This window comes from Rousettus aegyptiacus, unplaced genomic scaffold (genome assembly GCF_014176215.1).
Source record: "Rousettus aegyptiacus isolate mRouAeg1 unplaced genomic scaffold, mRouAeg1.p scaffold_m13_p_2, whole genome shotgun sequence".
Taxonomy (NCBI): Eukaryota; Metazoa; Chordata; class Mammalia; order Chiroptera; family Pteropodidae; genus Rousettus; species Rousettus aegyptiacus.
The window spans coordinates 29,401,977-29,418,536 of NW_023416295.1; the positions used below are offsets into that span (position 1 = coordinate 29,401,977).

The following is a 16,560-nucleotide window of genomic DNA, read 5'->3' on the forward strand; positions in this document are numbered from 1 at the left end:
GGGATAGGAGAGGACATGGTCTCCCCATGGATGGTCTAATAGGGATATTATAGGCAGCACTGGGTTGGTTCTCTCCATTCCTCGGGTTAACACTGAAGAGACCATTGGTTCTCTTTGTGAGGCAGGCATCTCTTTGTGGGGCTGACTCTGTGGAGCCGCTTGTTCTCCACAATGTCCTTCTTTCTGCACATTCATCATGTTGGTGCTAGAAATCTGCCTTGGACGCTGACCTCTTCCTCCTACTCCTTACCCAGCCCCTGCCCCAGCCTTTTATTACTAGAGTCCCTCTTCCCAAATGGCCTCTTTGGATGGGGCACCAGAAGTTGCTTGGCCATATTTTAGTGTCCCTTTTCTTCACACTCAGGATGGAATCAGGGGCTCTGATGGTCCAGTAACTCAGTACCTTCCAGAGAATAGATGAGCATCAGTCACAACTTACAGGGAGACTTGGTGGAGAGGGGACTGTTTGATGCCACTGCTGTTGTTACCTGCCTAATCTTTACACATGATTCACATGAGTCCCTTCTCTCTCAACCTCAGAAAAAGTCATGAGCTCTTCCATCAACAATGAGGAAAGTGGAAGAAACAGGCTCTCTCCAGGAACCATAACCCCCCTCCAAGTTTACTTCCTCCCATTGGTCCTCCCTTATTTAGCCTGGGGAAGAAGAGTGGGCAAGAGCAGTAGTGAAGGCCACCTCATAACACAGGGGGTGGCGGCTGAACACAACAGTTCATGGTCTCCCAAATATGTGAAATCTTAGGGCCTTTTGTTTTAAGCTATAATGGCTAATTCCAGTACCCACAACTACCTCCATCCTATTATTCCAACTTCTATGATGTCTTGGTTGTCAGAGCCATTTCTCTGTATTGATGACCCTGTCATGCTGAAGGTGGAACTATGAAGAATTTCCTTGGACTTTCCTAGAGTGAGAGCTAGAGAAACAGCCAAGTAGACAAAGTTTATCTCTTAATACTGAGCATTTGCACCATCAACTCAGACCAATCCTTCCTGGATCCTCCCCAGGAATCCCTAGGCTCAAAGGATTTTCTGCCCAGCAATTACTGTTAGGTGTAAAGTATTCATTAGTTAAAAGGCTCTCCAAAAAAACCAAAAAGCAATCAAAATTAAAAAAAAAAAAATTGACTTCCCAAATGTACAACTTAATTGCAGAATGATCCAGGCAAAGAAACATCTATTGAGCCATTTACCCTGCCCACTTATAAATATGGTCACATCTGACTTCATTCTCCCTTAGCACACCTTGCTTGATCTTTCTCTTTCTCTTCTCCCCAAACCCTAGAAATCTCAACTTGTAGTCAAGCTTGACTGCTGACTCTTCTGAGTGTGACTTCTCACAAGCCCACACAGGTACTTTTATGACGAATATGTCTTTGGATAAAGACCATTTTCCTAGCTGTAGGACAGAAAACTGAGGATCAAAAGGTCATCTGCTGCTTCTGACTTCCAATATGTCTAGCATAAGCATGCACACGCACACACATATACCCGCTGAATTTCTCACAAAATCAACTTGATCCTATACTAACAGAAAATGAGAAAGTATTAGGGAAAATATTTCATTCGAGTTTTGGATATTTGGGAAAAGCCTTATTTTTTCCCCCAAAAAATCCACTTTACGAGAATATAAGCAGATACTGTATAGATATTGCAATAGAAAAAGAGAGAGAGAGAAAGCCAAAGTTTTATATCCTGTCAATAATTTAAAATAACCACAGACAGGTAGTTAAAGCCTATACACAAGTGTTTCAACGAGAGAGCTGACTGTGCCTTAAACACTCTGGGTACCATTTGGCCATGGTACTGCATCTCTGCACGGCAGAATGGACTCATTACCTTCAACACAATAAAGCAGCCACCAGCACAATAATTTCATGACAATCATCTACTTGAATTCCCCACATATTGACTTTGGAATTTTTACCAAGAAAAAAACGAGAATTTAATGATTAAAATGACTTTTGGTTTAATAGGATTCCACAAATACCGACTGACCCCTTCCTATGTGTGAGGAACTATACTTACTTCAAATATAATTGGAAGAAAATCTCAGTCATACAGCATTATATCCACTACCATTTAACAAAATTTCAACTTCCTTCAGATATTCCCTATTGATTTATTGATGCTAGCAGACAAAACTATTCAACTATAAATCATATTAGGGTTCAGTGATTAAGTAACTATCCATCTTAGCTTGTGTAAATTATACCAAAGTGGATCAGATATTCTTACTTCATGGTAAAGATGCTAATTCTGCTCAAAGAGTAAAAATGTTGAACAAGAGTTCCACTCCTCTCAAGGGAACGTGAAATACAATATTAATGTAAAGTCAAAGGTATTTACATAAAAAATTAAGAAAAAATGTATTCAAATAATCCTTTAGAGAGTTTCCTAAAGCTGTTCTTAGCATTTTTTTCTTTTTGATTTGTCAGCAAAACTTAGTTGTTAAGATAACCATAAAATGTCTGCTATTTCATCCACAATAGCTAAGGTTTAAATCAATGTTATTCAAGAGGTGTGCTTGCTTTGGTAGCACATATACTAAAATGTTATTCTAGAGGATGCATAGCATAAAGATTAAAACCCGATAGTCTAAAGCTAGATTATTTGGATCCATTTCCTGGCTCTGCCATTTACTACCTGTGTGACCTTGAGCAAAGTCACTTAACATCTCTCCATCTGTGAAGATGAAGGTAATAATAAAAATAATAATGAATAACTCATGATTATTAACTGAGTTAATCTATATGAAGTGCTTAGAATTATGCCAAACTCATAATACTAATTATATAAGCATTTGCTACTATTATGAAGAAAATTTCTCAATAAAAAAACTCTTCAAGACATAAATGTGTTGTATCTATTAGATTCAACATAAAAAGAAAGCTATTTAATTATTAATAACATTTCTAAATATAATATTTAATTATAGCCCAGAATCAATAATTGCAAAATATTTCAAAACAAGATTTCGCCAAATGCTGAAGATGTCTTTGCATCTTTTTTTAAGCATTTTTAAAAATTTTATTATACAGTATATTGATTAGACATTTATATAGTTCATGAAATGATTCCCCGATCAGTCCATCCAGTTCTCCACCTAGCCATTACATTACTGCTGACTACATTCCCTATGCCATGCTCCCTATCCCCGTGACCATCTCTCAACTAATTTGTACTTCTTTAACACTTCATCTCTTTCTCCCAGCCCCGCAACCCCTCTCTCCTCTGGCAGTCACCAGATTGTCCTCTGAATTTGTGTCTGTTTTTGATTAGCTTGTTCTTTTTTGTTCTTTAGATTCCACGGATAGGTGAAGTTATATAGTATTTGTCTTTCTATGTCTGACTTATTTCACTCAGCATAATAACCTCTAGGTCCATCCGCGTCATTGCAAATGGTAGGATTTCATTGTTTTATGACTTAGTAATATTCCATTGTATATTCTTTATTTGCATCTTGCATGTCAGCCTCTAGGGGGCACACAGACTTCATCACCCACCCCCTTCCCCATCCCTACTCCCTCCTCCAAAAATTAGTCACAAGTAATTAAGAAACTGCAAGTTCAAGGACATCAATGGGCTATGTTTTATGGAGGTGACGCTTTCAAAGAAGATAAAGGCAGAGTGCACATCATATGGTCTCCTCTCTCCTTCCTCAACCCAACAATTGGTCTGCCCTGGAGAGGAGCAGAGCAGGGCATTTTGCACTTAACTCTTCAGTCATAGCTCTGCTTTTCCTGAGTCAAATCCTAACCCAGCCTGAGGCAAGTGGAGGGGAAATACTCTCCCCCTGTTGACTCCTTACTTTCTGGCCCTAGGAGGTATGCTCCTGAGCAACCCGCCTTCATCTTCAGCTGTCAGATCTCGAATGTGCGGTATGGACTTTAAGCTCACAGCCAATTTGGCCTGCTTTGGTTTGAGCCTCAGGGAAAAGCACCAACAAGGTGATCAGGTGCAGCTCTCTAGAGTTCTGCCTTGTAATCTTGGTCCCAGCTAACAGTAAAGTGTTCTTCTTTCTCTTTTTTGCCTTCCTTGTACATTTATCTCCCTTAGCACCTCACAGAAAAGGTGTTCTGAATACAATCTCATAACATTTCTAACCATTACTTTTTTTCATACAATAATATGAGTTTGCCTACTTTACACGTTGTTTGTGCTTAGTCTACTATAGGATTAACATCTTTTAAGGGTCCTTGAACAGGTCAACCTGAAAGAATTAACAAAGGACATATTGTCTTTCTATTAAAAAAAAAAATTAAGCTTTTGAATACAAATTTGTATAGTTAAGGAAAAAAGTGTCTTTGCCTGTAATAGCTGCATACTTCCATAAGTTTATAAATACAAATTATGAAATCTTTGGAAACTAAGGATACTTACTAAAATAGTTTAGTTGTTATGTTGTTTTGTTTTGCTTTGGATGGATTGTATTGTTCTCAAAATTAACTTGCCTTTCTTCTCCCTGGAGTGATAATGATCACATAAATAAGGTACATCACCATGTAGAATCCTACTTTTCTCTAAGTAATGCTAGATTAATTATTAGTGAAGTGACTTAAAATGATACTGTTGAAAATAAACTAGATTATATATCTCTCAAACATGTACACATAAAATGTTACCAATAAAATTACCAATGAAATCCAATTTTAAATCCAAAGTAATATTCTAATATGTTTTCATACCATGGTTTTGCTACCCAATGTTAGTTGAAATACACAATACATTGGCCAAGACTTAAAACAAGACAGAATGTTGTTGTTGTAGAAGTTGACCATTTGGTCCTAATTGTTATTATTCCTTCGGTATGCTCATTAATCACAATAAATTCCGTCTATTGTAGCCTATTATAGGAACTCAGATACAGAGATGAACTAAGATACAGAGAAAAATAACATAAAATAAGAGATAGATAAAACTACAAATAACCCTTTTTTACATTATTAAAACACATCAAAATACGAGATTTTGTAGAACTCAAAGGTTTTACCATAACAAGGTTTACCTGAGATTTAGGCATTACCATAAATTTAGATCATAAGTGTAATGAAATTTTCCCCTCGCCCCACCTAATAACGAATTGTTCATTTACAGTACTGGGATCTCAAAAGTAACTCAAAAAGAAACTCAAAAGTAACTTTACTCCTGCCTCTTACCTCTGTTTAGTCATTTTAAGCTAGATTTTTTTTCATGTACAATCTTATACATGTCTCAGTTTGGACATTGCTCCTAAAACTGGAATTATGTTTAATGTTTACAGTTATTAAAGCCAAGCAGAAGTCACTGTGGAAGCAAGGAAGACCACTGCAATTCTTTCTTTGAGTTACTCCAGACCTACAGCCTGACCAGTTGCTCAAGCATTACCTGGAAGCATCCATGGATTGTTTGCTCAGTAGCACCTAAGGTAAAGTAGACCGTCTTCTGATGTCTTTTCATAACACCCTACTGAGCCGGAGGTGTTATTGAGCATTTGTGTTCAATTGACATTTTACTGTACAAAAGTTCATTAGCTGTTTTCTCTATGGTAGAAAGGCAAAGACTAGAAAAACAACTACTCAGTCTTAATTGCAATGTACATTTGTTTAACTCTTCGATAGCTAAGAAATTAACTTATACTTTCTGAATCTTAATATATTTTCCAAGGAGGAAAACAAATAGTGTAAATTCTGATAGTAGTAGCAAACACTAATCACCAGGCACTTCTAAAATCTTTCATCAAAATATGACAAGCCTCTTTAAATTTTATTCCTAAGTCTCTAGCGAGGAGCTATAAGAAATTACACAAAATGAGAAATGACCATTTCTAAGGTGAAATGTGATCATGTTTCTATGGCAATTTGAGAGAAAGTAAACACTCTAACTGAAGTTACTGAAATAATAGAACAAATCCACCCGAGAAGTTCAATGCTATTTATACAGCTGAATCATACCTCAGGAGGAGCACCCCCAGCTGAAGCCACCAGGGCATGCTCATGGTACCCCTCATAGCAAAGGCTGGCCAGCTCCATTGAGCAACCAGGTTGCTTTCCCAAAATTCACTGGTAAGTTGGTTATTTAGAACTTTTAACACATTCGTCTACCAGCAAAAAAAAAAAAAAAAAAAAAAAAGTCTGTAAGTGCTGATTAATTCCCAGGCCAATCTAGAGAAGCCTATTTAACCTATAGTGTGTCTAAAACTGTTAAGTTCTTCTTCAATCATGCTTAACTTCCCTTAATAACTGTCTCTATTTTTAAAAAAAAATGCTTTCAATGCTCACTTCAGCAGCACATATACTAAAAAAAAATGCTTTCAGAGCACCAGCTTAAGATCTCCTATTTCATCATTCCCCTAGAATAATACATATTTCCATGCTCCAGGTATTTGTTCCCTGTATATCGGTCTAAAATAGAATACAACGCTTCACAAACAACCATCTGCAGGGACATGGGAGAAGTGGGCCTGATGTAAAATAACAGGTGTGCACGCCATATATTGATAACTAGAATACCTGCCAAATTGCTTTGCCTTTTAAAATATAGTACAGGCCTAACAAAATGACCAGAGATGAGAAAGTTTGCAATCCTTTCTATAGTCATCTGTCTCCAAGTATTCTGATTTGGAGTGGGGAAGGAGGGCCGGGAAGGTGCAGGGCAGAGAAAGGATCATTTACCTTACAAGCCTTGGGGCCCAAGATTCAGACTCTTCTGCCACTCTTTCATATCTTTGTGTTGCTTCTAACCTAGAAAGGGCTTATGCATTGTGAACTCCCTGCATCAGAGAATCAGCGTAAGAGCTGAAGTTCAGAGTTAAGCAGACACACCTATGAATTCTGACTCCACATTGTATCAATAGCTCTCTGTGCCTCCATTCTCTACTTTAGAGGGTTTGCTGTAAGGATTAAGTGATAAAATGTATACAAGCTCCTGGTTTAGTACTTGGTTCATAGTAGGCAGCACTTAGTAAATACGAATAAAATTCCCCTTGCCCCTCTGAGGAGAGCCATAATTTTGATATGGGTCAACAGGTACCCAAGTCGTATCTTTGAGGTTGCAACTCAGCAACCCACTAAACCAGTCTCACAATGAATATGACAAAATGAGACTGGCTATAATATAAAATAACGAGACATGAACAACGCCAAAGCCATTAGTTTTAGCTACTACAGCATAGGTCTCATTACCTCATTCCCAAGTTCTGAATCATCCTACACACCTATGTCCATGAGATCCAAGGGGTAATTTCTCCTAGAGAATTCATACTTAAACAGAATCAAAAGGAACTGAAAAGCTTCTGCACAATGTAGGAAACCTTCAACAAAACAAAAAGGCAACCTACTGAATAGGAGAATATATTTATAAATGATGTTTCCAATAAGGGGTTGATATCCAAAATACATAAGAAACTCATACAACTCAACAATAAAATAAATAAATAAACAATCCCATCAAAAAAGAGGCAGAGGACATGAAAAGACATTTTTCCACAGAAGACATACAGATGGCAAATAGACATAAGAAAAGATGCTCAACATCACTAATCATCAGGGAAATGCAAATTAAAACTACAATGAGATACCACCTCACATCAGTCAGAATGGCTATCATCAAAAAGTCAACAAATAACATGTGTTAGAGAGGATGTGGAGAAAAGGGAACCCTTGTACACTGCTGGTGGAACTGAAATTGGTGTAGCCACTATGGAACATAGTATGTAGATTCTTCAAAAAACCGAAAATGGATATACCACATGACCCAGCAATTCCACTTTAGGAATTTATCCAAGGAAAACAAAAACACTAATTCAAAAAGATATGCACCCCTTCTCCCTGCAGTGTTATTTTGTAATAGCTAAAATATTGAAGCAACCTAGGCATCTATCAATAAATAAATGGATAAAGAAGATGCGGGGTGTGTGTGTTTGTGCGCGCGCGCACGCACGATGGAATATTACATAGCATTAAAAAAGAATGAAATCCTACCATTTGCAAACATAGATGAATCTAGAGGATATTATGTTACGTGAAACAAATCAGGCAGAGAAAAACAAATACCATATGATTTCACTTATATGTGGAATCTAAAAACAAACAAACAAACAAAACAAAACCAGACTCATAGAAACAGAGACAAAAGGGATGGGTGAAAAGGGGAAGAGGAATATAGTCAATAATATTGTGATAAATTTACACAGTGACAGATAATTACTAGAATTAGTGGGACGATTACATTTATGAGGTATAAAAATGTCAAATTACTATGTTATATACCTGAAACTAATATAACCAGTATAAGATTGTATACCAACTAAACTTAAATTAAAAAAAGAAATGGACAAAGTGAAATCCTTCAATATGTGACATATAATAGAAGAAAAATCAACTGTTGTTTTAAAAACATATGTGTAGCTCAGTTCCCACCATCTAGTATAGCGAGTAAACTACATTACTTTCTGTTTACAGAACATCACAGAGTTTATAGGACAGTAAACTCTAATCCAAAATGTTAAATATTTTAATTATATTAGTTTGATATCAAGTGCCAGATAGACAAATGGTCTAATTTATTAAGTAGAAATATACTGAAATGCAAAATAGTACATAATTGTTAGACATTATCAATTTTGCATGTAACTAATTTGTCATTTTAAACCACAGGTCATCAAAAAGCAATTAAGCTGGAGTCTGTCGCAATACTGTGGTATACAATGAGGTACTTACCAAAAAACATGCAACATTTATCAGTGTCAATGCTGTCAAAATAATCACATGGGAAAACACCGGGGGAAATGGACAAATTAAAGACAACCTAGTTTAATTCTCACGTTAATTTTTTTTTAATTTAGGACTGAGTATATAAGGGAATAAACACAATTATAGTAGAAAGAAGATTTTCTAAATAATAAAGATAAATAAAGATAATAAAGATAAATGTTGACTTCGTTTTCATCAGCTAAGAAGGAAATTTTCTCAACTAAACATGTTTTCATAAATTAGAGCAAATTTACTAAAAACATTCCTCTTATTAATATATAATACAATCTGTTTTCTGACATGATAGAGAAATGCACTATTCTGATTCATTTAATATTAAAGTTAATAGAGAATTAGCATCAAATAATTAGAATAGAATCAATATCTGAAATTGAGCTGAAAAGAATTTAATATTTGATGATTCGCAATCTTTCAGTAGTTCAGAGATTATCATGAATATCAATTATTACTGTACTAAGGCTATTCAGAACAACATTTAATAATTTGATTATATAAAAAGTACAAAAGTCCTTTTCTGTGTATGTTTCAATGCCAAATAAAAAGAACTCTTGGCAAAACCATGAAGAATGCATTTTCTCTCAATATAGAATATGTGCTATGTGTTTCTTATATGATCTAGAACTTTTTAAGAAACTCTTCATTTTTACTACTCTAAAGCAAACAAACCATGGGCAGCAGATTCAAGATGTCAACAGAAAAGTCTTTGATATCAGAAAGCGAGGGGAACAAACAGAGCCCATCACCTGACTCTTTTGAAGGTCCCTGGAAACAAACCCCAAGGTACCACCATCGCCTATGACCCACCAGGTTATACTTGAAGATTAAATAACAAATCAAAATGATTAAACAACTTTCTTGGCATCAAAGATGTTTAGAGCAAATATAAAAATATAAGGCCTGTAAAACTCTAACCAAATATTATTATATAAATAAAAAGCTTCAGTGGTTCACCACAGATAAGTATAGATACATGTGCTTATTTATGCATGGAATATTTCTGGAAGGATACATAAGAAAGTGTTAACAGCTATGGAGGTGGACTATGTAAGTGGGAGTGTGGAGTGGCTGGGAATTTTCCCTTCATACTCCTTTGCAACACTTGATTTTTTTATGATATGTATATATTACTTTTTCCATAAAACCCAACATTAAGTAGTAATAATTCATTTTATTTTTTAGTATCTTTAATTTTCAAGGCCATTTAATAAATGCTTATTTTACTATTAAAAAGGAAAAGATCAAGTTGATACTCTGTTGCCTCCCTCTTTTTTTGTCCAGAAAAGAAACTTCAAAATAAAAGAGGCACCATTATTCATCAAGACCCTTCTGAGAATGTAAACCAAGACATGGTACAATTTAAAAATTGCAAATTTAGTTGTAAGAATTTGTATATTCCTTATACTCCATTACTATAGAACCCATTGCTTTTTTATGATGGTATATTTTAAACTATCTTGTAGTGTTTTTTTTTTCACACATATGGGACCTTATTTAGTATCAATATCTTAGAATCCAAACTGTATATTTCCTCAACTACTATATCTCATTTATATGTGGACTCTAAAAAAAAAAAAAAAAAAAAAAAAGAAGACACAGAGAACAGATTGGTAGTTGCTAGTGAGGAGAGGAAGGTGGCAAAAACGGGTGAAGAGAATCAAAAGGTACAAATTTCCAGTCATAAAATAAGTTATAGGGATATGATGTAGAGCATGGTGACTATTATTAATATTGTACTACATATATATCTGAAAGTTGCCAAGATAGTAAATCTTAAAAGTTCTCATCACAAAAAAAAGAAATTTGTAACTAAGAATCAGGTGACAGATATTAACCAGACTTACTGTGGTGATCATTTCACAATATATACAAATATTGAATCACATTATACACCTGAAACTAATATAATGTTGTATGTCAATTATACCTCAATGAAAAAATATAAAATAAGAACAACATGTATGTTTCTTAACTGTGATTTCTTTTCTATGCTTTCTGATCTGTGGGTTAAAAGGAAAAAAGTGATCATTTCCTTTTTATTCGAATTCACACCCACAATAGAATAATCCTTTTCACATAATCTAAAAGTCACAAAATAACAGAAACTACTACAAGTCATCTGCAACTACCACCCACTCTTCTTTTATTATAGAAATCTCCCTGTTGGTTTTAAACTTCCATGTGTCAGTGTTAGGGAAAAGTCTAAACCATACTTGGAACTAGGTGGATGTACTGTGGGTGCAACCTACCAACATTGGCGATGAGAGGTCCAATTTAGAGCTTTAGAACGAAACAAGTATCATATGGCGGTTACACAAGTTTAAACGCGAAGAAGCATTTTGAATATTAGCACACCATGGCAGGTGAATAATAAGTAGTTCCAAGTCTGTCTTTAGCTATCATCTTTGGCTCTGTGTGTGTGTGTGTGTGTGTGTGTGTGTGTGTGTGTGTGTGTAGTTTCATACTGAATGCTCTACCAAAATCGATTTTAATATCACATACGCATGATTACTCCCACATATTTATGCTAAGAGGCTCTTTTCCAAAGCCTGTGGGAGAATACTGACTTCCAGAAGACCTTACCTGGATGCCATGCATCCAAGAGATGAAATTTCAAACAGGACATAAGCCCCAGGTGGAAGGAAGACAGAAAGAGTTAAGGGGTGGGCAAGACTTACAAAAATCTTGCCAAATGGATAAAGAGAAACCCCGTCTGGTAGTTGGGGGACTGGGAAGCGGTTTCCCTGGATATGGTGGTAACAGCAAGGACCCAGGATGAGGCTTGGGGATTGATTGCGTTCCGGTCGCGCTTTCAGCAGCGCAGAAACTCTTAGCTCCCACATGGCTCTTCGCTGAAATGTCCACTGAAAACTCTGCCTGCCTACCCGGAAAGTGCACGCTTCTTGGAAATTCGGGACTGCTTGAGTCTAGAGGGTTTGCGTTTTCTTTCTTTCGCCTTAAGGTAAACTGTGCATTTCCTTTACTGTGAAGGAAAAGCTAACCTTTCTCTTGGAGAGTAGTGCAATACCATTTCGTGGGTCTGCATTTATATTGAGTCCTCTTCTTCTATCAACGGTTTAGTGAAGCTTTTAGAGAAAATGAGAGAAAGCATCCATCATAACGCAAAGACGCAGAGTGGAACTTTCTCTCCGCTGTCAAGAAAAAAAAAAAAAAAGTCACTTCTGCTTCTCATAGCCAAGAGCTGAGTCTGGGAACCTCCGGACAAGGAAGGAAGGATTGGTAATAAAGGAGGTGGGAAAAAACAATGTCGAGCCTGCGATGCCTCCAGACGCCGTAAGTCCCGCGGGGATCCCCGACCTACCCACCTCCTACACCCACGCTCTCGGGGTGGCGCGGCCTCGCTTACCTTGATGATGCTGCTGCGCCGGGGGGTCGCCCGCGCCGCCTCCAAAAGGCCAGCGTCGATGTCTGCGGGGGTCCCTGCAGCGACCGGCAATACGACCCCGCTGCGACGGTCCCTCGACCGGCCCCCAGGGGCCGCCGCCACGCTGTCCCCGGAGGCGCCATCCGAGCCCACTCGGGGGTCGTCTTCGCCCCCGACTACGTCGGGCGGTGCGAGACCCTCCCTGCCGGCCGCGCCCTCGGCCATGGCTGGGCGCGTTTCAGGCTTTCCGAGGCGAGACTGCACGCCCGGCAGCGGAGTCCAGCCGCTGGGCACCAGTGTGCTCATGCACAGGGAGGCGGCCCCGCCAGACTTTGTTTCACTGCCCGCCGGCGGCGGCCGCGGCGGCGGCGGCAACTTTCTGGATAGGAGGCATCGCTCGGGTAGAGAAGTCCAGGAGGCCCGCAGTTCGCCGGGGGATGGATGGTGGCGGGTGTGGGGAGGAGAGTGAGCGGGAAGCAGAAGGAGAGGCGAAAAGGAGAGGGAGGTGTCCGAAATGTGATGCAAACGCCCGGTCTGCGCGAAACAAAAGGCACCCGCCGCCTGGCTAGGCGGCCTCCGAGGCCGGGACGCGCACAGCCCGCGGGGAGCCGGAGCCGGGAGACCGCGGCCGGCGCCCCCGCCACCTGCCCGCGGACAGCCGCGCAGCAGCCCCAGGAAGTACCGCGGCGGCGGCGGCGGCGGCCTCCGCTCCGCTCTGCTCTGTTGTGACAGAGAGGGAAGACTTGTTTTGACAGCCCGTGGGGATTGGCAGGCGTCTGAGCCTCTTAGGAGCCTCGTCTCTCGGAGCGGGGTCGGCCCGACCAATCCTCACAGCGGAGGGGTGTGCCCGAACGTGAAGAATGGAATGTGTTCTGTGCCCGCGAGCCGGCCCCGCCGGGCTCGTGTACTAGAGGGACCGTACGAGCGCGCGCGCGAGTGCGCACCAGCCGGCGCTCCGTGTATATTTTAGGAAGTTTAGAGATTTGAAATGAGCCAGAAAATGCAACAAAATTTGGGGATAGAAGTAGGAGAGAGCGGGGGAAGGAAACCTCCGTTTTCGAAGCTAAGCAATTTGGAGGAAAGGGACTGTTGAGTATTCATGTCAAAATGTTTGCGGTGATGGGAGTGTAGCTTCGCACCATCAGAGGTTAATTGCGGGCTCTCACGCAACGCTTAGAAGTCAAGCCCATGCAGAGATAAACTAGGGTTTACAGGGACGCTGGAGTTGAATAATTTGCTCAAGGTTTTATGAAAAGATCTTCAATTTACTCTGCAATGCAAATAATTATAACAAGGAAAGAGAATCAAATAAAAGAGGCGAGGGTAATAGGAAACTGAACTAACTAAACCTTTCTGGATGTTAGCTAAGTACAAGAGACGTGAGATATTTAGTCTCCATAACTAAAACATCCCTATTTGATAATGGTTCAAACTCTTCTATAGATAATCCTATATAAACATATTTTGATAATTTCCAGCAAGCTAGCAACTGAGAGAAGAGATAATCTTTGGATTATGCATTAAGTCACTGAAATTAACCACAGAATTCTCATATATATACAAATGATGGCTCTGAGGTTTCCCTAGTAGGACAGAAGACATTTTAATTTAAAGGTTTTTTTAATACTAGAATGTATATTAAATCTCATTTATAACATATTTTAATTATTAGTAATTTAATACTTTGAGATGTTATTTGTTCTTTTCTCTAGCCAAGAACATGAGAAAATCTTCAGCCTTTTAGACCCAGAATTTGTTATAGAGATGCAAGGAGTTTCAGAGATCATCTAGGGCAGCACTTTTATTTTGCAGATGACTTGAAGGCCTAGGCAGCCTTAGTTTCTTGTCTACTAGTTAGTGCAGGAGCTGAAAATAGAATCTGCCACCCAACTCTTCCAGTAATCTCTTCACTACTTTATCTGGCTCTTCTGGGGCTGAAACAACTGGAATAAGCCCTTGAGAGGTTTCAGATTTGACATTTATTAACTTTTAGAAAAGCCTGAGAGGGTCGAGTTTACCTTTTCTTTAAATATAAATGCAGCCCAGTAACAAATGTACTGCATATTAGCAACCTCTGGTTTTAGAACCAACACTACCCTCTAGTGAAATTCTGAGAACTGCATCCATAATGGCAAATGCTTTTGTCATTTCCTTCTGGTATGTAAGACTGCAGGGAAAATTCAAAGTTTCTTTTTCAGCTGATTTGCCTTTATAACACATAGACTAGAGGAAGGAAGAGAAAGGGCACCCAGACTTAAAACAACCATACGTGTCCTTCACCTCCATTAATCTAAGGAACTCCCATCTAGCTTGTATAGAAAATATTTTTATTTACTATTCTCACAAATATAATGTTTTAGGCGGTTTTTTACTTTGATATTCAACTATTACTATGATTTACTTCTGTCTTCTACAGTTGCTTTCAGTGCTTTATTTTTCTTTGTTACTCTAATAAAAATTCCATTCTTGGGTTATCCTCTGAGAAATGTGAAACTGCTATCTCGTTCATTATACAATATTATTATCATTTATAGAAATTTTCCATTCTACGGGTCTGTATACCATTCTGATAATAATTTGCTTTTTAAAGTTGTAAAATTAGTGTAACCTTACTGACATTTAAGGTCAGTGATCTTAAAAAGAAAAAAGAAGCCAGAAAGTATAGCATATAGCGGACAAAATTTTTTGCGTTTCAGTTAGGTGATGTCCAGTTCCCTCCCTTAGCAGTCTTCTCTCTCACCTTCCTGTGAAGGCAAACACACACACACGCCCTGAGTGTGTATTCATAAAGGCTGTTGTCTAATTCATTCTGCTTTGAGAAAATAGTTGGATCCTGGTCTAGGAAGTTTTTCATACTGTTGCATTACAGCAAAAGCCCAGATGGCTTCTCCTAATACTCATGTTTGCAGTTTAAAAAAATAAAAAGAAAGAAACAGAAAAAAACCAAACTTCCTTTCCTACCTGGAGACAGATTCCACTCTGTGGCCCCACTCCCCAAATTCAGAGAAAGGGTCAGCCAGATTTGGTTAAGTCAGCAGCTAGGCACATGCCTACCCCTCCATTAACAACACCCCTTTCCAAATTACTATCACCCACAATCCCTGTCTTCCCCCACCTCCAATTTACCAAGCAAAAGATCGCAGCATGTCACTTGGAGGGCAGGGGCAGGTGAAGAAGGGATCAAATAAGAGTAATGAATTGTCAGTTCATATCACCACCCCAGAGAGGTCTTCTCTGACCACAAATCTCAAGTTGCCCTTTCAACCCCACACACATCCATGTCACTTATATTATCCTGTTTTGTTTTCTCCTAGGATTTTATCACTGTGAATAAACTGTCCTGTCCACGGAATTGTTTACTTATATATTCATTCTGTCATACTGACCTCCTATCTCTGCTCCCCTGAAATGAAGATTGCAATCTCCATGTGCATAAGGACCCTATTTTCTTAATTCCTGTATTTTCAGCTCTCAGACCATGGCTGGCACAGAGTAAGGTGCTCAATAAATATTTGCAGAGGGAATCTTCACATTTATAGTCCTCTGACTGAATAAAACAACCACTTCTAATAGAGAAAAATAGCTCTATTACTGCCCACACAAGAGGACTTCTCATCTTCAAGGATCCTAGAATTCCATCCTAAGACAGAAATCAGAACAGACCCAAATAAAGCAATTGCAAAATTAGAAGGATGATTATAAATTGGAGTAATTTTAAATCTAGAACTACACTAAAAGACAACTGATAGGAACATAGCCAGATCTAGCAAATCTTAAAATACCTAGCCCAGAATCGAAGACCAGCTGTGTCAATGTAGTCCTTCTAGCCCAGGAGTCATTCCAGGAGTCACCCTGACCTAAGAAAAATCCAGTGAGAACGTTAAGACTTTCCATACACGACCAGGAAATCACAGGTGGGGAAGAGAACTGTCATTCTGATAACTAGAAAATCTTCTGAAAAGTATTCTGATATCCACTTTACGAATAAGGAAACTAAGGATCAAAAGAGTCAATTAGCTTGCTCAAACTCAGAGCCAACAGGTAGTGACAGAACCAGGATTTGAGTCCCCTCAGTCAGTGACTTCAAAGCTTTCATTCTTCCTGCTACAGGAGGCTTTCATCAACTACAAGTCCAGTGATGGTCCTGGAAACTTCAAGTATTCTGAAGAAACACTCCTTCAGAACTGGGACTATTCACATTAGGTAAAACAATCTCTTCTCTTAATATATCATCATGATGAGAGTATGAGGCTGATTTATCAGGTGTAAGGATGCACATTTATCCTCTCATCCACATAGGTGTAAAAAGAATATTTTGATATTAAGACCCAGTTCTCCTAACAAGTTCAAAGATGCATTGAACATGAGTACAACATTTTCAACTGAGTCACTTATATCTTTATATTTCA

The 16,560-nt window shown here is 38.6% G+C and overlaps 1 protein-coding gene across 1 annotated transcript in view; it reads right to left on the reverse strand.

Annotated features, from left to right (window-relative positions):
- PLCL1 (phospholipase C like 1 (inactive)) overlaps nucleotides 1-12,773 on the reverse strand; it is a 280,128-nt gene extending 267,355 nt beyond the window's left edge. Inside the window, exon 1 of the mRNA XM_016131034.2 lies at nucleotides 12,134-12,773. Coding sequence (XP_015986520.1) covers nucleotides 12,134-12,457 — 324 coding nt within the window. The 5' untranslated portion in view covers nucleotides 12,458-12,773. The remainder of the gene's footprint in view (nucleotides 1-12,133) is intronic.
- Between the last annotated feature and the right edge of the window lie 3,787 nt (nucleotides 12,774-16,560).